The 23796-nt window shown below is 54.2% G+C and overlaps 1 protein-coding gene across 2 annotated transcripts in view; it reads right to left on the bottom strand.

Moving 5' to 3' along the window:
- MORN1 (MORN repeat containing 1) overlaps window positions 1–23796 on the bottom strand; it is a 68345-nt gene that overhangs the window by 42140 nt on the left and 2409 nt on the right. For both annotated transcript variants that reach the window (XM_010352587.2, XM_030943032.1), the window contains exons 3-8: window positions 21674–21772; window positions 20535–20645; window positions 18930–19020; window positions 18110–18197; window positions 7539–7635; window positions 5567–5677 (exon numbers count right to left, since the gene is read on the bottom strand). In XM_010352587.2, coding sequence (XP_010350889.2) covers window positions 5567–5677; window positions 7539–7635; window positions 18110–18197; window positions 18930–19020; window positions 20535–20645; window positions 21674–21772 — 597 coding nt within the window. The remainder of the gene's footprint in view (window positions 1–5566; window positions 5678–7538; window positions 7636–18109; window positions 18198–18929; window positions 19021–20534; window positions 20646–21673; window positions 21773–23796) is intronic.

Consider the following 23796-nt stretch of genomic DNA (forward strand, 5'->3'; position numbering starts at 1 on the left):
GGATTGCTTGAGACCAGGAGTTTAAGAGCAGCTTGGGCAACAGAGTGATACCTCACTCTACAAGAAAAAAAATTTTTTTTTTTAATTAGCCAGGCATGGGTGGTGTGCACCTGCAGTCCCAGCTACTCAGGAGGCTGAGGCAGGAGGATCACTTGAGCCCAGGAGGTCGAGGCTGCAGTGAGCTATGATTTCACCACGGCACTTCTGCCTGGGTGACACAGTGAGACCTTGTCTCGGAAAAAAAAAAAAAAAATCGGAGAAGATAAAATGGAATCATAAAAAATGCCCGATTCAAAAAAGATAAAAATAGATATAGAGAGGAAATAAACAGCTGGAGCAAATTAAAAAATAGTAAAATGGTAAATTTAATCTTACTGTGTCAACAACCATATTAAATGTGAATGGTATGAACAGTTGAGTTAAAAGGCAGAGATTGTTAGATTGGATAAAAAAGCAACACGACTATATGCTGCCTACAAAAAGAACACTTAAAAACATAAACAGGCTAAAAGTAAAAGGATGGATACAGCTACATCATGCTAATGCTAGTCAAAAGAAATAAAAAGTGACCATATTAACATCACAGAAAGTAGATGTAAGAGTAAAGACAGTTAACTAGAGATCAAGAAAGTAATTTCACAGTGATAAGGGATCAACTGATTAAACCACATAAAAATCCCACACGTATATGTCCCCAATAACAGAGCCCCAAAACACATGAACCAAAAATTAAGAGAAATAAAAGCAGAAATAGGCAAATCTTTTGTTTGTTTGTTTTGAGACAGAGTCTTGCTCTGTCACCCAGGCTGTAGTGCACTGGTGTGATCTCAGCTCACTGCAACCCCCGCCTCCCAGGTTCAAGCAATTCTCCTGCCTCAGCCTCCCAAGTAGCTGGGATTACAGGTGTGAACCACCATGCCTACTTTTTGTATTTTTAGTAGAGATTTTAGTAGAGATGGGGTTTCACCATGTTGCCTAGGCTGGTCTCAAACTCCTGGCTTCAAGTGATCTGCTTGCCTCAGCCTCCCAAAATGCTGGGATGACAGGTATGAGCCACTGCACCTGGCAAGGCAAATCTATCATAGTCAGATATTTCAATATGCTACTCTCAATAACTGATAAAACAAGCAGACAGAAAATCAGCAAGGATATAGTATACTTAAACAATAATATCAACAAAACTGACCTGATTTATAAAATATTGTATGCAACAAAATTCACATTCTTCTCAAGTGCACACAAATTCTTCCAGAAACTTGAAGAGAGAATTTTTCCTAATTCACTCATTCTATGAGGACAGCATTACCTTGATAGCAAAACTAGACAAAGACATTACAAGAAAAGAAAATTTCATGCCAATATCATCTTCATGAAGAGGGATGCAGAAATTCCCAACAAAACTTTAGCAAACTGAAGGACAAGATAATTCATTGCTCTATTAAAAAAAAAAAAAAAGAAAGAAAGGAAGAAAAAAAGCCAGGCTTTGTGGCTTACACCTGTGATCCCAACATTTTGGGAGGCTAAGGTGGGAGGATCACTTGAGCCTGGGAGTTCGAGATCAGCCTGGGCAACATAGTGAGATTCTGTCTCTATAAAAAAAAAAAACAAAAACAAACAAAAAGATAATTGGGGAAAGAATACTCTTTTTAACAAATGATCTTGGGACAAATAGATATCCACATTCAAAAGAATATACAGCAGTTGGACTCCTTCCTTACACCATACAAAAATAGTAACACTGAATACAGAGTCCTAAATGTAAGAGCTAAATATATACATATTTTTGTGTATATATACAAAATATATATAAAATTTATATATATTTATTTACATATATATTTTATATATACAAATAAAATTATATATAAATAAAATTACATATAAATATTATATAAAATTCTATTTATTTTATATACATATATATTTTTTGAGATGGAGTCTTGTTCTGGAGTGCAGTGGTGTGATCTTGGCTCACTGCAACCTCTGCCTCCTGGGTTCAAGCAATTCTCCCGCCTCAGCCTCTCAAGTAGCTGGAACTATAGGAACCCACCACCATGCCCAACTAGTTTTTGTATTTTTTAGTAGTGATGGGGTTTTGCCATGTTGGCCAGGCTGGTCTTGAACCCCTGACTTCGGGTGATCCACCTGTCTTGGCCTCCCAAAGTGTTGGGATTACAGGTGTGAGCCTGGCCTAAAGATATAAAATTCTGGCCAGGTGCAGTGGCTCAAGCCTGTAATCCCAGCACTTTGGGAGGCCGAGACGGGCGGATCACGAGGTCAGGAGATCGAGACCATCCTGGCTAACCCGGTGAAATGCCGTCTCTACTAAAAAATACAAAAAAAAAAAAAAAAAAAAAAAAAAAACTAGCCGGGCGAGGTGGCGTACTAGTACAACTAATAAATGAGTAAAGCAAGTCAAAGGAAATGAGGTCAATATGTAAAAATCAGTTGTAGTCTAGCAACCTCTGAAATGAAGTTAAGAAAATTCTACTCATGATGGCATAAAAAGAATACAACAAATTTATCAGTGTTTAGAAATAATTAACAAAATACTTATAATTCAATATCTAATAAATAAAATATTATTACGTATTAATAGATTTCACAAAGAAGTGCAAGATGTGTGCTGAAAGTAACAAGACACTGGTGATAAAGTAGGAACTCGAACTAAATGGAGAGATGCTTCTGCGTTCATGAGCTGGAGGCCTCAGTGTTGGTAAGATTTCATCTGGCCGTTCTCTCCAAAGGGGTTCAACGCACCCCTCAACATTCCAGCAGCCTTCTTTTATTGTTGTTGCAGAAGTTGGCAAGCTGATCTTAAAATTTCATACGGAAATGTAAAAGTCCCAGCAGAGTCAAGATCATTTTGAAAAGGAGAAACAAAACTGGAGGACTCTCCAACTGGAAAACGTGCTAAAAGCAACAAGAATCCAGAGAGTGTGGTTCTGGCATAGACTGAGGATAAATCAGGATAGACAGATCAGTGGCGCAGACTGGGAGTCCAGGCATAAACCCTGACTCTTAGGGCTGACTGATTTCCAACCAAGGTGCCAAGGCAACTTGATGGCGAAAGGGCAGTGTTCTCAACAAATGGTGGGTGCTGGGATGACTGAACATCCCCATGAAGAAAAGATGAATTTAGAACTTTATCTTTTCCATAAAAATAACTCAAACCGGATCACAGGCTTAAATGTAAGAGCTAGAACTATAAGACTTCTAGAGCGATATGAGAAAATCTTTGTGAAACTTGAGTTAGGCAAAGAATTCTTAAATACGGTACCACAACTATGATCCATAAAAGAAAAAATGGACAAATTGGACTCATCAAAATTAAAAATGTTTGCTGTTCCAAAGATAGCATTAAGCAAATGAAAAGAAAAGCCATACGTGGACAGAAAACATTTGCAAAGATGTATCTGATAAAGGACTTGTAGGCAGAATCGGTAAAGAACTCCACGGCTCAGAAACAAGAAGACGACTTTTCAAAAATTTCTTCTTGTTTCTCTCTCCCCACTTTTTTTTTTGAGACAGGGTCTCCCTCTGTCTCCCAGGCTGGAGTGTAGTGGTGCAGTCACGGGGCTCACTGTAGCCTCAACCTGCTGGGCTCAAGGGACCCTCCCAATGTAGGCCTTCCAAGTAGCTGGGACCACAGGCATACACTACTATGACCAGCTAATTAAAAACAATTTTGGGGCCGGGCATGGTGGCTCAAGCCTGTAATCCCAGCACGTTGGGAGGCCGAGGCGGGCGGATCATGAGGTCAGGAGATCGAGACCATCCTGGCTAACATGGTGAAATCTCGTCTCTATTAAAAATACAAAAAATTAGCTGGGCATGGTGGCGGGCACCTGTAGTCCCAGCTACTCGGGAGGCTGAGGCAGGAGAATGGTGTGAACCCGGGAGGTGGGGTTTGCAGTGAGCTGAGATCGCGCCACCGCACTCCAGCCTGGGCGACAGAGCGAGACTCTGTCTCAAAAAAAAAAAAAAAAAAAAAAAGAAAGAACTCCTGGGTTCTAGTGATCCTCGCACCTCAGCCTCCCAAAGTGTGCGGGGATTTTAGGTGTGAGCCACTGTACTGACTGACAGTCCGATTTTTAAAAAATGGGTACAATATTTGAGGCCGGGCACGGTGGCTCAAGCCTGTAATCCCAGCACTTTGGGAGGCCGAGACGGGCGGATCACGAGGTCAGGAGATCGAGACCATCCTGGCTAATATGGTGAAACCCCGTCTCTACTAAAAAATACAAAAAATTAGCCGGGCAAGGTGGCGGGCGCCTGTAGTCCCAGCTACTCGGGAGGCTGAGGCAGGAGAATGGTGTGAACCCGGGAGGCGGAGCTTGCCGTGAGCTGAGATCCGGCCACTGCACTCCAGCCTGGGCGGCAGAGCCAGACTCCGTCTCAACAACAACAACAACAACAACAACAACAACAACAACAACAAAAAGGGTACAATATTTGAATAGACATTTCTCCAAAGAAGATAAACAAATAGCCAATAAGCACAGCGAGAGCCACTCATAATCAACGGTTGTTAGGGAAATGCAAATCAAAATCACGAGGAGCTACCAATTCACACCGACAGGGCAGCTGCTACACACAGACGTAATTCCAAGTGCTGGGAAGATGCAGAGAAATCTGAACCTTCATGCGTTGCTGGCAGGACTGTAAAATGCTGCAGCCATTTTGGAAAAACAGTTTAGGAGTTTCTTCAAAAGTTCAGGCCAGGTGCGGTGGCTCATGCCTGTGATCCCAGCACTTTGGGAGGCTGAGGCGGGCTGATCACCTGAGGTCGGGAGTTCGAGACCAGCCTGACCAACATGGTGAAACCCCATCTCTACTCAAAATACAAAATTAGCGGGGCCTGGTGGCACGCACCTGCAATCTCAGCTACTCGGGAGGCAGAGGCAGGAGAATCGCTTGAACGCAGGAGGCGGAGGTTGCAGTGAGCTGAGATTGCACCACTGCACTCCAGCCTGGGCAAGAAGAGTGAAACTCTGTCTCAAAAAAGAAAAAAAGTTCAAACATAAATCTACCATGTGATCCAGCAATTCCATTTGTAGGTACATACCCATGAGAAATGAAAACACATTCACACAGAAACTTGTATACAAATGTTCACAGCAGCACTATTCACTACAGCCCAAGGTGCAAACAACTGCGACGCCCACCAGCAGATGAGTGGGGAAGCAGACAGTGGCCCATCACTGGAACGGAGACTATTCCTCCTAAAAAGGAAGGACACACTGACATGCATGCACGCGTGCCCCCCACCACACGCATACACAGTCAGACCTGTGCACACCTAAGGCATACACACATATGCACACACATACACAAGCACGCACATCACACAATAGGTGCACGCATGCTTGCACACACACCCATGGCTGCCCTGACTGGCAGGGGAGCTGGCACGCCTGCGACCTCTCTGCCAGGCTCTGGGCACGAAGTCACCTCTGTGCCTCAGGAACCACATGCAACATCTTGTCCGCATCTTCACTGCTTAAGAACCTACTGCCTGTTTCTCTTTCGGAAACATTAGGTCATCTCCCCCGGAGATGCTTACTCTTGGCAATTTCCCCGTGGTCCTGCAGCAGCTGAACGTTCACCGAGAAGGGAGACCCTTGGGCCACTTCCATCACCTCCGGACCCAAGATCGCGATCCTCGTGGCTTGTTCTGGGAGAGGACAGAGTGTGGCTTTAGCGGTGACTGGCACAGCCCCCCACCCACCCCATGGCTGAGTCAGCAGTGGGCGCCCCGGGAACCGACCAGAGCTCGGTGTGGCAGCTGGAACACAAGCACATGCTGGGGCCGAAGCCCACCACGAGCCACCTTGCAGAGCAGCGACCCTGGGCAGTCGTCTGCACTCAGACCGTGCGGCTCGCCTCTGCTGGCCCGGAGCACTGTGGAATCGAATCAAGTGGACCACAGGGACCACGGAGTACGCAAGAGACACAAGTGGGCGGTGTGGGGCTGTGGGATTTTCCTGCCCATGGAATGTTCCGGCATGTCTTCCCGCTGGTTGGGATTCAGGCCCTGCATTCCCTGCGTCTGAGTCAGCACCCTGAGGTGCTGGACCTGGGGCTGGGGCGAGGCCCGGCAAGGGTGGGTCCACTGGCTGGCCAGTGCCTCCTGGCAGCCAGGGCCGCCCCTGCTCTACTGGGGCCTGTGGGGCATCGCTGTGGGCAGTGTTGTCACACCGTGTCCTGCTGCCCACCACCCCTGCCCCCCACCTGCCATCCCTGACTCTCCACTATGGACTGGCCTCCAGCAAAGCACAATGGAGGGGCTTTAAAAGCAGATGCTGGGAGAACGCCTGGAATCTGAGGCTGCCTTGAAAGGCAGCACAGGTGACGCCTGCTACACAGGGTGGCGGGTGCCCTGGACTTCATGGTGGGGCTGGGGAAGGGCCTGAAGCTCTGGCCCCCGTGGGAGCTCTTGCTGTGTTCTGGGGGCAAAGCCAGAGCCCACCTTGGCTTGGAGGGAGACCCTCCTCAGGGTGAAGCAGGCTACGTCCTGCACCTCTTGCCCCGTTTTTCTCACTTAGGAATTTCAACAAGGACCAAGAGACTTTTGGGAGGAGGGGCTGGGATCTGGATTATTCCCCTTGAGGTGTCACCAAGACGCTCCTGGAGGGCTCTGCTGAGGATCCAGGGGCCCCTCAGGGAGACTCCACCTGAGGGAGAAGCATCTGGGCCGGGATCCAGGCTCGGCCTCTGCCCCAGGATCCCCTGCAGGGTGCACTGTGTGCGTGCGGGTGCTGGGACCTGCCTCTCAGGGCCCCCCAGGCACCTGGCCACTTCTGCCTTCCCCAAGACCTCAGCCTCCACGAGGAGCCCAGGGCCAGCAGGTCTGTGCTGAGGGCAGCAGTTACTGTTACCTGTCAACCCTGTGACCTCTCCCAGCTAACAGGTCTTGGTCCTCCAAGGTCCTCCAAGCCAAGGAGGTATGTGTGGGGCTCCCTGGGCTGAGACCTTGCAGGTATCCCCAGTGCAGAGCCCGAGTCGGTGCTAGCGGCACCTGCACCTGTCACGAACTTGGCCCCAAGGTTTGGATGAGTGTCATGTCCCTGGCCAGACTGACCCCTGGGGTGGCACCCTCATCCTGAAATCTATCGAAAGGCCACTCAGAGGCCACGAGGAACACCACAGGAAGAGGGAAGGTGGCTCAGGGAGGCACCCCCAGAGGAGGCCCAACTGGCTGGTCCTTCCGTGAGCCGAGGCCACCCTGTGGTCACATCACAGTGCAGAGGGCTCAGGGAAATTGGACAGAAGCCACTTGGGGGACAGTGCAGCTGTGACCAGGTCACCCTCAAACATTCAGGCCCCAAATCTGGGAGGCCCCACTTGCAGCAGGAGCACTTCTGACATCAGATTCAAACATGTTTTTCCTAAAAAGGGATGGGATTTTAGATTCCACTGCACCCCACTCCTCCCCAGTGTGCTCTGGGTCAGTATCTCCCATGTGACTGCCCAGGGGCCAGGGACACACCCCACAGTGGACCTCACAGTGCCCACGGGAAGGCAGGGACACCTACCTGCTGGGTGGCCGTTGATCCACAACCCATAATAGGTGACCCCTGAGCAGTGGGCCATGCTGCCCAGTCCACTGAAGACATCGCTGTGCCACTGTCCCTGCAGACAGAAGGGTGAGGCTCAGGCTGGTGGCTCCCAAGGGTCTATTGTGGGTCCCCGCATGGCACTTCAGCTCCCTGGGGCTACAGCGGGGCCCGAGGACCAAAGGCTGCTAGAAAACCACATCGTCTCAAGGGTCCTTGCAGCCTGTCCCTTGGTGGTGAGAAACTATATTTCATTAGAATGCGATCCAATTTGCTTTGTAAAATACACTCCCCTTTGAATTTTAACGATGCCAGGAGGTATGGGAACAATGGCACAGTATATAAAATGCAAACAAAACCTCGAACGGGCACATTTCAGCACAAAAATCCTTTTAATACAAAGACACTGCGTTTGTGGCATGTATCATAAAGGAGGCCTGAACCTGCAAACTGGCCGACTGTGGCGCTGGGATTAAGGTGCCCTGCTTGTCCGTTACACTGCTCATTTGTACATGAAGAGGCCAATTAAAGAACACAGTTTGAAAAAACGTGCCCATGCACTTGGGAGAAACGCCTGTTCGCTGCACACCCCAACTCTGCCTCCTTCATAACAAGCCTGGTTTCCAAGTCATACAACAAAGCCTGGGAAAATCATGTGAAATAGCAGGGGTGATTATTTTCATGGGAAATTTCAACGGTATTTCATTTGACTCTCAATTACTTCTATTAGAAGAAAAATTAACCAAAGGCACGTTTTGCTTCTGTTCGCTCTTTGGCAGGAGCCAAGGGGGCTCCTGCTTCCCTGCCTGGCCCTCCCTGGGTGCCTTTCCCAGGCGAACCCCGAGGCAGCCGCGGCAGGTCTGCAGGGCGCAGTGTGTGCCTTCCCAGGGCCTCTCCATGGATCCTGGGCCCTGGGATGCGTGGGAAGAGACAAGGAGGGCCGAGGGCCAGAGCTGAGGAGTGCGGCAGATCAGGGAGAAGTGGATGGTGCCAGAGTTCTCTCCGGCCGCAGGGAGACAAGGGCTCTGCAGACAGCCCTGAAGGCCACTGGATGGCCCCAAAGGCCAGGGAGAGCCACGGTGCATGCGGGGCTGGCGGGGGGCGGGGGTGGTGTGGATCGCATTTGCAGAGTGGCTGAAGACGAGCCTCCAGGTCCAGGCCATCAGCTGGGGGCAGGGCAGGGCGGGGGCCACTCACAGCGGCGGGCCAGGAGCACGGCTCACGCCTCCAGACAGGGGGCTCCGATCTGATCCGAGACAACTGGCAGCCTGCCTGGGTGCCCAGAGGCAGCAAAAAGGCAGCTCTCAGCTTCAGGAGAGGCTTGGCAGCCAGCTGGGGGTGCCAGGTGGGCAGAGACCCGGCTGCTGTCTGGACAGGGCCCTTGCTCCTGAGGCTCTTGTCCCTCCAGCACCCAGACCCCAAGATCCCAGCCAGCACCCACCCGGCTGCATTCTTGCAATGTTCCAAGCTGAGCACACCACTGACATCACCCCATTGTCCAGACAGTTGCCCTGAAGATCAGAGTCTGGTTCACTGTGCCACCTGGGCCCTGGGCAAGCACCACCCACACTGGCAACTACAGTGGATGGGAGTCCCAGAGCTGATCGCATGTGGGGTCAGGTGAGAGTGCTTCTGGGGTTCAGACACCGAGCACTGGCGCAGAGTCCATGGGCTGTCCTGACTGCTGCTGCACGGCGTGCCTGGAGGCCAAGGCCTGTTGGAGGCTGTGGGTGCCCTGGCATGCACACAGCACCTCCCCTCGGCCTTGCCCCCTCAGCTCTCTGTCCTGTGACTTCAGGCGTTCCCACCAAACTGGCCGAGAGTCCACTGCATTTGACTGGCATTTCTTGAGGGTCCCTTCCTGGGACTATCGTCCTCTCTCTCTCATCTCATTCACGCTGGATGGGGAGAGGCGCAAGTCAGCTCACAGCTGAGGGCTCTTCAGGGCGTCCGGGGCCCCTGTCACCATCAGTAATGAGAATGGTGATGTCTGGTCTCTGCCCCGTTCTACCTGCTTGGCCTCTGGAAGGTGCCCTGGGCTTTCAGGAAGAGGAAGGTGGAGCTGCGGGGCAGGGCCAGCACCAGCTGCCATATAGTGTCTAGGGTGAGTACCCAGTGAGGCCACGGCTGGGCAGGGGAAGCCAGACACACTCAGGTCACGAGAAACGCAGAGGTGCAGAGCCCACCTTTGGGGTGAGTGACTCCAGCCATGGTTGGTCTGGGGCTGCGGCTCACATATGTGGCACGAGCCTGCCTGGCATCCCCCTCCCTGGGTGCTCAGCAATCAGGTCAGGGCTCAGCATCCTCGGTGCTCACCGCTGGTGTCCGGGTGGGAGGGCTGAGCCGGGCAAGCTTTCATGCAGCACTTGGTCAGTCCAAGCACATCTGAGTGATCAATGCAACGGATCCAATAGCATGGTCTTGTCTAATTCATGTTATCAATCACACCTTTGACAATTCAGTTTCTGTTGCATGCACCCCAGGCAGGAATGAGCAGGAGCTTATTAAATAGGGTGCAGGGGAGGCTCCTGATCTCCTTGCTGACAGCACAGACTGGGGCATTGAAAGTTCTGGAGCAGCCACCTCCCGCCTGGGCCTCAGGGAGCACCCAGGCACAGCCCAGGGCAATGCCCAGCGTGGAGAGCTATGTGCAGGGCCTCAGTCACAGAGAGGCCGGGACAGAGGAATGGGCACGCCGCCACCTGCTCTCCCTCCTCCTCCCTGCCGGGCCACTGCCTGGCACCCAGGTGAGCACAGGTGTATGGTGCAGGACCCAGGAAGGTGGTGATGGTCACATGACCTTTGGGGAAGGGCTTCTTGGGGTCCAGGTCCACACCCAAAATAAAGAGGCAAACAGTGGTTCCAAAGTCAGGAAGCGGTCGTGCAGGATGATGGTGACACACATACGATCCCCCTTGGTCACAAAGGTGACCCCAAGACCATAAGGGTGTTTTCTGTGAGGGGTCCTCCTTTCCCTGCCCTGCCCTGCCAGGTGGCAGAGCACTCAGGAGGCCCTGGGCAGTGCTCAGCTCTCCCCAGCTCCCAGCACCACTTGGCCAAAGGCTCACACCTTCCTTGACAGTCGATGAGCTCCGACGGCTCGGCTGGTGCGGGGACTGATTTGGCGCTGGCCCACTCCAAGCAGCCTGGGGTGGAAGAGGTTGTGAGCGCTCTCCTTTCTCACTCTGGGAAGCACTTCTGGTCCATTCATGCTGTTTTCTTTCCGTGCTTTATTGGAAGCAACTCCCTCTGTTTTCAGGCCATAGTCAGGCGTCCACCCTGCCCTGGCACCATGAGGCACTTCCTGCCTCCAGCCCTCCTGGGGGATCCTGGGTCTGGTGCTCCTTGGGGTTTGACAGCCCCAGGAGGTGAGGGCGAAGAGCGGGGGCTCTAGCCTTCCCCAGTGTCGGCCTTCAGGGTGTTGTGGTCTGGAGAAAGTAACCCCCCAAAATTGACAAATCTTGGGCATGAAGCAGGCGGGGCCTTTGCTGAGGTTTATGGCCTGGTGCACAAGGTGGGGGCTCCCAGGATCAGCTGCCCAGCCCCCTCAGGCCATGTCATGAGTGAGGAGCCCGCCGGACCCTCCTGCCTGGGCCCTGCGACTGCCCAGGGGCTGCTGTGCCTTGGTGGGATGGGTGGGGCTAGCTCCGGTTTCTGAGGACTGGTCATCTGTGTTACTTCCTGATAACAGTGAGGACCAGTGGTCCTGTGTTTGACCTCGCTGGTCCCATTTCAAGTGCCTGGGCTTCAAGGTATGAACTATGAGGAGTTCCAGAGGGGACATGGGCTCTGCCCTAGTGTAACCCTGGTGTCCCGATAGCCGGCCCCCTCCTCTGCCCCAGGGTGGTGGGGGGTCCACGTGAGGCAAGCTGGCCAGACTCCCCAAAGGCCATGTGTGCTCAAACGCCCCAAATTATTTACATGGTTCTCAGTGTTACATGCACGCCAGGGGACCCCCACTGGCCCAGGCTTCCTGGACTGTGACCCCTGGGTCCGAGGGCAGTAGGCCCAAATGTGGAGGCTGCAGGCCCCGTGGAGGCCCCCGGGTGGGCATTCCCACACATGCCCAGCTGAGGAGAGGAGGCTGGGGGACTGCGGCGGGCAAAGCTGCCCAGAAGGAGCCACCTGCTCCGTGTGGTGAGCAGGTGCTCGGCACCCAGCGGCGACTCTGGGAAAGCCGGTGTGTGAGACAGCCAACACTCATGGTGCAGCTGATGCAGCCAGGGACGCCCGGCGGCCCACGCTGCTGCCAACATGGGTAGGAGACGCTCTGATGTGTACACAAACGCGTGGCCTCCGATCTGTTTGCTCCGAGTTCTGGTCCAGCTCCCACCGAGGATGTTCTGAGGATGTGTGGGGCCTGCCCAAGCCCTCGGGTCCTGGGAGGTTGAGGCAGTAAGCCGTAAACCAGGAGTGCGGGGGACAGAGATGGCCGAGGCATCGCAGGCTGGTGGGGGTGCTCGCAGCCCAGGACCTCTGTGGCTTGGGCCCAGCCTGAGCTGCGTGGCTCCTGTCCCTGTGGAAGAGGAGCCTCCTCTGCTTTGGGATCCGCTGTTCTTATTTTCCGTCAGAAGAAGCTGTAACACGTGTATTTTCAGGAATGTATTTTTTCTAGAATGCATTTTTTTAAAAAAGGTTCTTCATAGAGCTCTGCGTTAAGGAATACTGGCTGCAAGGCAGGAGACACGGCTTGCAGGAGACACGGTTTGCAGGAGACACACCTGCCGTCGAGAGGGGAACAGGTCTCCTGGAGGGCTTTGCCACCTCGAGCTCACAGTGCCCTGGGTAGCAGCCGACGTCTCCTGGAGTTTCTCCTACTATAGAGCTGACGTAGGAGGTGCCAAGGGCATGCTCTGACGTGGGCAGAGACGAAGGCCAGGAGAGAGAGAAGGACTCACCATTTTCTTGTCTTTTCAGAACATAAAATGATCTCTAAAACAAACAGCCGGCGCTGGTTGGGGTGTGGCTGGAGGGGCAGGGCAGTTCTCAGAGGCAACTCAGTGTCCAAGAAGGGCCTGGCGTCGGCCTCGTGGCCTCGAGTGATGGCTTAAGCTCCCAGGGAAGAAACGAAATGGCCCGACCTCTTGTGCACAAAGCCTTGCAGCACCGATATGGCGAGGGCAGGTGCTCCCGGATGGGGGCGGCTGGTGGCCAGGACTGGGGGAGAACACAGTCACCAAGAAGTGTCAAAGAGGGGGAGACCGGGTGCGCAGTGCTGGCCACAGCTGACAGTGGGTGGGCTTGCGTCTCAAGTGTGGTCGTTGTTAAGAGGGCTAATACTCATTAGGGTAACCGTTTACAAAAACAACCGAAAATAAGCAGTGTTGGTGAGGGAGGCTGCGGAGGAACCGGAACGGTGTGCACTGTGGGCGGGAAGGTAAAAGGGTGAGGCCGCTGCGGAGAACAGCATGGCGGTTCCTCAAAAATTCAAAACAGAGTCACCATCCAATGCAGCAGTCTCACTTCTGGGGCTGCGGCCCACAGGGCCTCGAAGAGTTCTCTGTGCAGCCGTATTCACAGCAGCATCACCCACAGGACCCAGGAGGGGAAGCCTCCCTAGAGTCCACCCACAGAGGGGCAGAGAAGCATGTCTGTCCACATGGGGGGAGACCGGCTCAGCCGTAGGAAGGAAGGAGGGGCTGGCACAGGCTCCAGCATGGAGGCATCTGAGGACACCGTGCTGGGTGAAACAAGCCTGGCACGAAAGGGCACCACTCACAGGAGGCCCCGAGACCAGCAGAGTCTACAGACCCAGGGAACGGTGGCCGCCGGGGCGGGAGCGTGGGGAGTTCGTGTTGGAAGGGGATGGAGGTTCGGGTGGGAAGGTGACAAAGTTCTTGAGGTGGATGTGGTTGTGGCTGCACAAAATGTGCATGTGCCTCCCGCCACTCCACTGCATGCTTAAAAATGGTTATGGCCCAGTGCAGTGGCTCGCGCCCTTTGAAATCCCAGCCCTTTGGGGGCCAAGGCAGAAGTGCTTAGAGCCCAGGAGTTGGAGATGAGCCTGGGCGACACAATGAGACCTCGCCTCCACAAAACAAAAAGTAGTTAAGATGCTACGTTTTATATTATATGGATTTTACCATGACAAAATGGTTGGTGTTTTTGTTTTTTATTTTTTTGACAGGGTCTTGCTCTGTCGCCCAGGCTTGAGTGCAGTGGGCATGATCTCAGCTCACTACGACCCTTGCCTCCCAGGTTCAAGCAATCCTCCCTCCTCAGCCTCCTGAGTATCTGGGGCCACAGGTGTGTGCCATCGCACCCAGCCTAATTTTGTATTTTTAAAAAATTCTTTTGTAGAGACAGGGTCTCCCTGTGTTGCCCAGGCTGGTCTTGAACTCCTGGGCTCAAGCAATCCTCCCACCTTGGCCTCCCAAAGTGCTGAAAGTACAGGTGTGAGCCACCATGCCTAGCCGACAAAACGTTTTTTAAAGCAGGCTAAATATTTGACTAATGACACCACAAGGAACAGCTGTCCCCTCACTCTGGCCAGCCCTCAGGATGTGTGGAGTGACTCCCATCTCTGGCAGCTGCTGCCTCTCCGGGTGGATGCCATTGACTCTCCAGGATAAAGGTGGAGGAGGGGCACTGTGACCGGAGGGCCCAGCACTAAGACACAGAGAACTGAGCAGCTGAGCCGAGAGCACCTTGCTTCTCCTCATTCACCAGCGTCCACGGGACAGACCTGGTAATGTTTTCTTGCCCAAACAGCCATGTGAAAACCTCCTTCCTTTGAAGTGCAGTCTGGCAGCCATGGCTGTGCTGTGTGGGAGGCGGCCCCGGCCCAGTCCTGAGCTGAGGGCATGGGGGCCCAGCCTGTCCTCTTGGCCTCCGGCACCCTTCTCTGTTTGTAGCATTTACATCGGTCTGGGCAGGAGCAATGCCCGGAGAAGGCACTGGAGGAGCGGGCAGCTCGCTGGCCACAGTCTGTGTGTGCCTGCAGGTGTCAGGGGTGTGGACAAGGCCAGGGGACTGCTCCCACCGGGGACATTGCCCAGGGCACCCCACAGGGCAGTGAGCACTGGCGCACAGCAGTGTCCCCACAGGGCTCAGGCCACAGGCCTGCCTGGTGAGGGTGTGTGGGCCTTGGTCGGCAGGCGGTCCCAGGGCCTGCCCAGGTCTCCCAGTCCTCTGGGCCTGGACGGCAGAGGGAGTGGGGAGGTCATATTATAGCCCCTGGGAATGTAGATCACTTTAAGGGTTTTGCACCAAGACTCTCATAGAAATCCTCTGCAAAACCGTCTGCAGAATTCAAGGCTTTAGCGCCAAGGGGAAAAACCATCCCAAGCAGAAAGGCTGGGGGGCGGCTCGAGGGCCAGGCTCTCAGGAGTACCCAGCCAGCCCCTGGGCCCAGCGGCCATCCCAGGCCATGCTCGCCTGTCCAAACTATGGCCTGGGAACAAGCTCGGAGCTCCCGGGGAGGCCAGTGCGGTGCCGGGACAGGGCTGGGCCGCCCCCTGGTGGATGCGCTGAGCACCCTGCTGCCGTCAGCCCAGGAGGAGGGCGCCGTCCCTTGCCTGGTCCTCTCTCTCGGCCCAGGGTGCTGGTGACCAGCAAGCAGCGTGGACCCGAGTTGGCACCTGCGTGGCAGCCAGGGGACCTGTGGGACAGAACAGCCTCTGGGGACAGGGCTGTGCTGGGAGTAGGGGTGGGGAGGACGAAGCTGTCCATGGTCCTCTGGAAGAACAAGAGCTGCTTCTTGCCCAGCCCAGGCTGGAGCGGACAGCGCTGTCTGGCAGCAGGCAGCACCTCTGTGTCCCTGGGCCATGAGATAGGCCCTGAGCAGGTCCTCCTGAATCTCAGGGAACGTGAGGGTTGGGTGAGTGGCCGGGGGCCCCCAGGGCCGTACTGCCACTGCCTGGTGAGGGAGCCTGCTGCCCTTGCACCTCAGCTTCCTCACCTGCACCCTGCATGGACTGGTGGGGACCATGAGCCAACGCACCAAAAGGCTGACAGCAGCGCCTCGCATCCAGGAAGTGAAACCACACACCCGAGCCCAAGCTCCAGAGCTGTGCACCAGCGCCGGCCCCAGCTTTGCCCCAGCCCTGCAAGGCGAGGGAATCGTCATGGTGGCAGTGGGCTGGGGGCCCGGGTGTGCTGGGGTGGGGAGAAGAGAATTCTGCCCAGAGACTCCTTTGGCCGCACTCTCTCACAGCCGTTCTGGAGAGTGAAGACAAGGGAGTGGTGGCTGCCCCAGCACGCAGTGAAGTCTGGTCCTGCAGGATGGACACACGTCCCCGGGGAGAAGAGGCAGAGCCGTGGCTTGGCTGCAGTGTCTCCTGCATGTGGCTCAGGTGAGAACCTGCAGCACCAGCCTAGGCCAGCAGGGGCAGCAGCGAGACTGACAAGGACTCCCATGGTCCAGCAAGGACACTGCCAATGGCCAACTGCCCTGAGCAGGGCTGGCACTCCCCGGAGAGGGCATGGATGGCACTTTTACCCAAGCAGGAGGCTCTGTTTCAAGAGCAGGGAGGGTGGACATGCATGCGGAGGGGAGACACACTGCACCTCCCACCTGACCACCCTTCCAGGGGCCCCACATCTGACCACCTCTGAGGCCCTGCTGCGGAGCGGACAGCTGTGCCAGCCAGGATGAGGCTCCCATCCCCACCCCCATCTCCTCCATTACCGTGTGGCCCCATGCCAACTGCGAACCCACCACCTCTCAGTTCCCAGCATCCCCCTTCCTTGCCCACTTTTCCCTGATGGGAAGTGGACCCTGTCAATGTTTCTCCTTTGCCAGCAAGTGCAATGCCAGGTTTTGTCAACAGAGAACAAGGCGGGACTATGGGAAGCAGTGTTTCTACTTTAACTCCTATGGCCAGGGCCAGTGGCCTGTGGAAAACCCCACAGGGTCTGGTCTCCAGCAAGCGTCTCCTGCACCTCAGTGGGAGTTTCCTGAGAAGCAGCTCTGGCCCCTGGCACCCTAGAAAACCTCTCTACCGCCTGGGCTGGCAGCCACACCCTCTCTGTTGAGGTCTGAGTCTCAGGAGGGTGCTGGCTTCCTCCCAGTTCGAGGGACTATTCACTCCAACCACTGCTCCAACTTTCACACGAGAATCTTGGCAAGGAAGGGAATTCAACTGACATTGTAATTCTGCGACCCACACAATTAAATGTTGCGTTTCTCATCAAAGCAGCCCCAAGGCTCTAGGGAACAAGGGACTTCTCTCCACGGCCATGGCAGTCCTGACTGGCTGTGACTTGTGCTGCACTGAGAGACCTGCATGTGTGGTTTCTTCCTGTTAGTGTTGCTGGACGCTCAGGGGACCCCTCACAGCCCTTGCAGTCATGGTCATCCTCATGGCTGTGACAGCCTCACACAGCAGCACCTGGGCTCCTGAGGCCCTCGACTGGGCTGGTGTCTCACGGCCAGCGTGGGGGATGGCTTGGTTAACTGGAAAGCTCCCCCAGGCTGTGGACCAGCAGCCTCCCCTTCCCACCAGCCAGGGGCTCAGGCCTGCAGCCCAGCCCAAGCAACAACCACGCCACTGCTAGACTCCACTGCAGAAGCTCTGTCTCTGGGACCCTGCTGACATTGCAATGTTGGTATTCCTTCTCTGGCCCTTTTTGGTAGCTACTGCAGAAGCTCTGTCTCCAGGACCCTCCTGACATTGCGATGCTGGTATTCCTTCTCTGGCCCTTTTTGGTAGCTACTGCCTCGTCCTTGTTAGAGACTCTTTCATGACATTTTCCCCACTGGAGTGATGGGTGTTGCTTCTACCTCCTGGCTGCATCCTGAACCAGGCCTCACTGTCCATTCAACACTCAGACCGAAAGCTCAGGTGCCAACCTGGACTCTTCTCTTGCCTTTGCCCGCACATCCAGCCTGTCAACAAGTCTGGCATCCTCTCCTCCAAACATCCTGAAATTTGCTCTCTGTACTTATGGGGCTGCTGCCCCAAGCCCCCGAGAACAATCCTGGTCCCTGCCTTGTAGGGCTTGTCACAGACCAGAATGTACCCCCTCAAAATCTGCCTCTTTGGCATCAGCACTATTTTGAGCTGATTATTTTGAGAAACTGGAGACCCAGGAGAAGCTCTGAAAACAGAGTAGAAGTTTCCCTTTTGTAAGAAAAATTTGCATCTGTAAAGGAAACTCCAATGGTAAGGGTCTATCCTCTCCGTATCAGGAAGAGAAAGGCCCCAGATCACCAAGGCGCAAAGGCTCCTGTAGGTGGAGAAGGCCCTGCCTTAGCTGCACCACAAGCCTTATCCCATGACTGGCCCCCAACACCCTTCTTCCTTTGGTTTGGCTGAAGATGGGATTTCAGTCAAAGGTGAGGGCCGCCTGTGAGCTTCCCTGCCTCTCCACGCGCCTCCCGAGTGCATACAAGGCACACATATGAATACGCTCCTGTTTGTTTCTCTCTTTTCCCGACAGGGAGCTGTGAGGGGAGAGGGAAACTTATCTTCCCACACGGGATAAGGGAATTGCAGGGCCTGGCACGTGGAGAAGCTGCCAGGGTGAGGCTCCCCACACACCCCACGCGCCCCGCCCCCACGAGGCCCACACCCTCTGGGCAGCAGGTGCTGTGCACCCCTGGGTACCTCGTAGGTGGAGCCGTCGGCGCAGCGCAGCACCCCGTGTCCCTGACGCTGGTCCCGGACCCAGTCGCCATCGTACTTGTCACCGTTCCTGGGGGACACACGCACAGAGTCCACTCTCAGCAGGGGGAGCCAGGTGGTGGCAGTGACTCAGACCGGCTCCTCCCACCGGGCTCCGCAGGCACTGCGGGACGGAGGCAAAAATAGGCCCGAGCAGATGGCCCCGAGAGCTCCTGCCTCGCCAGGGCCGGCTGGGGGCCGACAACAGGCGGCGGGGACACGTCCGCCCACCCCCACCCTAGATGGCAGGCCTGCTCGGGACATGCTTAGCCTCCGCCACTCAAAATGGGAAATGACACGGAGAGGCAACAGGAGGGGGCTGCAGTCTCCATAGCCAGTGAGGCTGAGACTCCGCCGTGGGAATTTCCACACGGGCTGAAGACGCCTAGCACTTGGGAGGCGGGAGGCTCTGCTGGCCAGAGGGCACCCCCATCCTCATTTAGACCTGGAGAAGCTCCTGTGGTGCCATCTTGCTGCCAGCCTGACTTTCTCAGGAGGTATTTTAATGGGAGAGGTGATGTTTTATCTACTAAATACACAATCGGTCAATTTCAATCAATAAGGGGAAAATTACAGAATAACATGGAAACCACAGAATGTGGCTCAGCAACTTGGCACTGGAGAGGTGGCAGGTGGCAGCAGGGGCCAGAACAGGCCTGGGGTGTCCTACGGCAGTCTCGTCTACACCCCCAGGCCACATGGCCTCACAACTGTCCTGTGTGTCTGTCATACGCCGGGCAGCACCTGCAAGACTCATACTCACTTAAAGAGCATCTGCCCAGGGCCGTGCCTCTTGTTGTCATGGAAGGAGCCCTGGTACACTTGTCTGTCCCGGTCCACCAGAAACCCGTGTCCTGGAGAAGGGACCAAGAGACAGACTTGGCTTTGTGCCTCCTGCATCTGAGAAAGGATCTGCCTCCCTGCTCCTCAGAGGGCAGGTAGGAGGAAAGTGGTAAGTCTAGGAGGCATGGGGCTCAGGACCCCCCAGGAGCATGACAAACCCTCCAGGCCTGGCTACACAGGGCCTTGGCACGGCTCGGTGAGGCTCTGAATGGGAAGGGCAGATGTGCTTTGGGACAGGTCGGTCAGCCGACAGGGCAGCAAAAATGGCCCTGGGGTCCAGCTCTCAAAGGTGCTGCTGAGGGACCCTGCAGACTGCCAATTGAGGCTGCACAGGCTCTGCGTCCTGCTGGGGTGAGGCCGGGTGCAGTTGGGGCCTGTCGTTTGTTTTTACAGGAAACTTCAAGTTCACAGTGAGGGAGGCAGGGCTTCACCTGAACAAGGAGAAACTCAAGAGGATGGGAGTTCAGTAAACTGTGGCATTTTCAGGTTTTGGACAACTCAGACATTTGAGAGTATTTCCGATTCTTTCTTGTTGTTGTTGCTTTGTTTGTGAGACGGAGTGTTCCGCTCTGTGGCCAGGCTGGAGTGCAGTGGCATGATCTCAGCTCACTGCAACCCCTGCCTCCCGGGTTCAAGTGATTCTCCTGCCTCAGCCTCCTGAGTAGCTGGGACTACAGGCGTGTGCCACCACGCCCAGCCATTTTTGTATTTTTAGTAGAGGTAGAGTTTCACCATTTTGCCCAGGCTGGTCTCAAACTCCTGACCTCAGGTGATCCGACTGCCTCAGCCTCCCAAAGTGCTGGGATTACAAGCATAAGCCACTACACCTGGCCTCAGATTCTTAACATAAGAAAAACATTGGAAAAAGAAGCCCCATCTGTGGTGGAGAGTATCACGTGTTTGACTCCTGTCTTGGGTGCAGGTGGCCTTTTGGCTATGGGACTGTGGACCGTGCTCTGCCTGGCTTGGCTGGGTAGAGGGACAGGGCACAGCCCCCTCCTAGCTTGAGTCTGGCCTCCTGACTTGCTTGGGCCAACAGAAGGTAGAGGAAGTGGCCAAGCTGTCCAAGACTCCTGGGCAAGGAGCTGGGCTTCCCAGGCCTATGAGGATGTCAGGGACCCTCAGGTCTGGTGGAGTTGCTGTGACTATAGCCATTTAGTAACCCCACATGAGACCAGACTAGAAGCCCCTCCCTGCAGGACCCAGGCCAACCTACTGACTCCAGGATCAGGAGTAGTTAATAAAGCAGTGGCCATTTTAACCCCTAAGCCATGGGCGTCTATTCCGCAGTAGCGGATAACAGAGATGCACCAAGTGCCACAGGACCTGGTGGGCATACTGGTGTATGCAGGGCACAGGACACGGTCTGGGGGTGGGGAGAAGATAGCATGGGCCCCCTACCTTCTTTCCCACCCTCTGAAGTCAGATAGGCCCCATCAGAGGTTCCAGAACCCAAGCGGACGTAGGATCCCGTGCCCTGAAAGCACCCGCCCCTCACAGCACCCGGCTCCTGTGGACGCCAGACCTTCCCGCACGCCATGGGAGACCTCCCCTTCATAACATCCGCCGGTTTTGTACTCCATGACGCCGTATCCTTGAGGCTCTCCCAGAACAAACTGTCCAGAGAAGGTGTCCCCTGCGTGTGGACAAGAAGGAAGAGAGACACGAGGTTCGGTTCAGGGCTGAGGCCCCAGTCGGCTCTCCTCTGTCCCTGACCCATGAGACGCAGGAGCCACTCCAGAATGGACGGCCCCACCTCCATTGTGCTACTTAGTCTGGTTCATGAGGGAAAACATGGTAAGCAGGTCTGGTCTCCCCAGCAGCTGGGCACGCAGACAGCCCCAGGCAGACACTCTCTGCGGACATCTATCCCGAGGGCAAAGGACCCTCTGGTAAGAGTTTGCAGGGTGAAGGGTGAGCTTTTTCCCTGGCTCTTTAAAAACTGAAAGCCGGCCAGGTGCAGTGGCTCAAGCCTGTAATCCCAGCACTTTGGGAGGCCGAGACGGGCGGATCACGAGGTCAGGAGATCGAGACCATCCTGGCTAACACGGTGAAACCCCGTCTCTACTAAAAAATACAAAAAACTAGCCAGGCGAGGTGGCAGGCACCTGTAGTCCCAGCTACTCAGGAGGCTGAGGCAGGAGAATGACGTACACCCGGGAGGCGGAGCTTGCAGTGAGCTGAGATCCGGCCACTGCACTCCAGCCTGGGCGGCAGAGTGAGACTCCGTCTCAAAAAAAACACAAAAACTGAAAGCCAAGCCGGAGAGAAAAGACCTCCACTGAGAACCCACCGACCCCTCTGGTGTGAGGGTCTGAGGTTCCTGGAGACACAGCTTCCGGCAACGAGCACGGGAGTCCCCAGAGGAGGTTTCCCATCTAGGGATACAATGTGGCTGAAATAGCTTTAAAGAAAAAAGAAATAGTGTAACTTGGGATAGAGAAATCTTTATTCCAGAAAAGTGTCTCCAGAAGCCTGAGTTGCTCTCAGAGGTGACCACAGAGCCTCAGTCAGGTCCCTAGTCCTGCCGGGTAGGCCAGGCTCCTCACAGCACAAAGGTTCCCGTCTACACGTCACGCCTTCTGCGCGTCTAGACTCGTGGGACCAACTGAGCCCAGTGGGTTATGAGAAAGGAGTGAATGTGCCATCCCGGCTAGAGCTCACCTGACCAGGCCCAGTGCCGGCGGCCTTCTCCCGTGATCTCTCCGTCCACAAACGCCCCTTCGTAATAACTGCCATCTTTAAATAGCAACTTCCCATGACCTGGCAGGAGAAATCGCTGTGTAAAGTCAGACAGTGGTTGGGTTGACTGCAATGGCCCTGTGCAGTGTGGGGCCCGTTTCTCAGAATGGAGAGCTTGCCTTCAAAACCTGTGTTTGGCTCCATCACTCATGCGATACATGTATTTAAAAATAAAAAATGCTCTCAAAATCATCTGCCGAAACATGCCTGAGCAACCTGCGCCTTCAGCCAGAACAAGCAGAGCAATCAAAGTGCAGGCGACCAGCCTAAGCAATGTGGAGAGACCCTGACTCTACACAAAATGTTAAAAATTAGCCGGGTATGGTGGTGCGTGTTTGTGGTTCCAGCCGCTCAGGAGGCTGAGGTGGGAGGATCACTTGAGCCAAGAGGTTGAGGCTGCAGTGGGCTGTCATTGCACCACTGCACTCCAGCCGGGGTGACAGAGAGAGACCCCGCATCAAAAATAAACAAACAAATAAAAGTGCAGATGAGACTTCATCCCTGAGCCTCCTGAGGGGACACTCCCATCACCCTGCTTCTGTCAATGTGAGGACAGAGAGAGAGTCTGCAGAACATAGAGCCACAGAAGAGCACCTTTTAAAAGTGGGAACATCCTGCCCAGGCCAGGCTCTGACAGCAGCCGCAGACAGGAGCCTTCACGCCTGCCTGGTGGACAAGCATCTTTCCTATCAGACGCTACAGAAAAAGCATCTGCATAGCAAAAACACTAAAGAAAAGTTAAACGTTTTAAAAATATAGAAAATACTGACAGATACAAAAATAGCTCATATAGAAAAATGCCAGAAGACCAACCTCCCATGAGAAAACTGGGCAGAATGGCCAGGTGCCGTGGCTCACACCTGTAATCCCAGCACTCTGAGAGGCTGAGGTGGGCAGATCACTTGAGGTCAGGAGTTTGAGACCAGCCTGGCCAACATGGTGAAACCCTTTCTCTACTAAAAATAAATAAATAAATAATACAAGTCAGCCGGGCGCGGTGGCTCACGCCTGTAATCCCAGCACTTTGGGAGGCTGAGATGGGCGGATCACAAGGTCAGGAGATAGAGACCATCCTGGCTAACACCATGAAACCCCGTCTCTACTGAAAATACAAAAAATTAGCTGGGCGTGGTGGCGGGCGCCTGTAGTCCCAAGTACTTGGGAGGCTAAGGCAGGAGAACAGTGTGAACCCGGGAGGCGGAGCTTGCAGTGAGCTGAGATCATGCCACTGCACTCCAGCCTGGGAGACAAGGTGAGACTCTGTCTCAAAAACAAAACAAAACAAAAAAAATTTAGCCAGGTGTGGTAGCACGCACCTGTAATCCCAGCTACTTGGGAGGCTGAGGCAGGAGAATTGCTTAAATCCGAGAGACAGAGGTTGCAGTGAGCCAAGATCGAGCTACTACACTCTAGCTTGGGCGACAGAGCAAGACTGTCTCAAAAAAAAGAAAGAAAGAAAGAAAGAAAGAAAACTGGGCAGAGTGGTTGGGTGCAGTGGCTCACGCCTGTAATGCCATCACTTTGGGAGGTCAGGGTGGGCGGATCACCTGAGGTCAGGAGTTCGAGACCAGTCTGGCCAACATGGCAAAACTGTATCTCTACTAAAAACACAAAAATTAGCTGGGTGTGGTGGCAGGTGCCTGTAATCCCAGCTACTTGGGAGGCTGAAGCAGGAGAATCGCTTGAACCTGGTAGCCGGAGGTTGCAGTGAGTCGAGATGGCACCACTGCACTCCAGCCTGGGCAACAAGAGCAAAACTCAAAAAACAAAAACAAAAAGAAAAGAAAAGAAAAGAAAACTGGCAGAGAGCAGATACAAAACTGTGTGAGAGGAGCACAGTGGTGGGAAGGTCCACACTATGGAAGGCTCATGGCATTTTCCTGGGGTTGAGGGGGTACAGGTGTTATTGACTTTATACTTGGTTTCTTTGTTTTTTGTTTTGTTTTGAGATGGAGTCTCACTCTGTCACCCAGGCTGGAGTGCAGTGGCGCAACCTCAGCTCACTGCAACGTCTACCTCCTGTGTTCAAGGGATTCTCCTGGCTC

Source organism: Rhinopithecus roxellana, chromosome 12, assembly GCF_007565055.1.
Source record: "Rhinopithecus roxellana isolate Shanxi Qingling chromosome 12, ASM756505v1, whole genome shotgun sequence".
In the NCBI taxonomy this organism is placed as follows: domain Eukaryota; kingdom Metazoa; phylum Chordata; class Mammalia; order Primates; family Cercopithecidae; genus Rhinopithecus; species Rhinopithecus roxellana.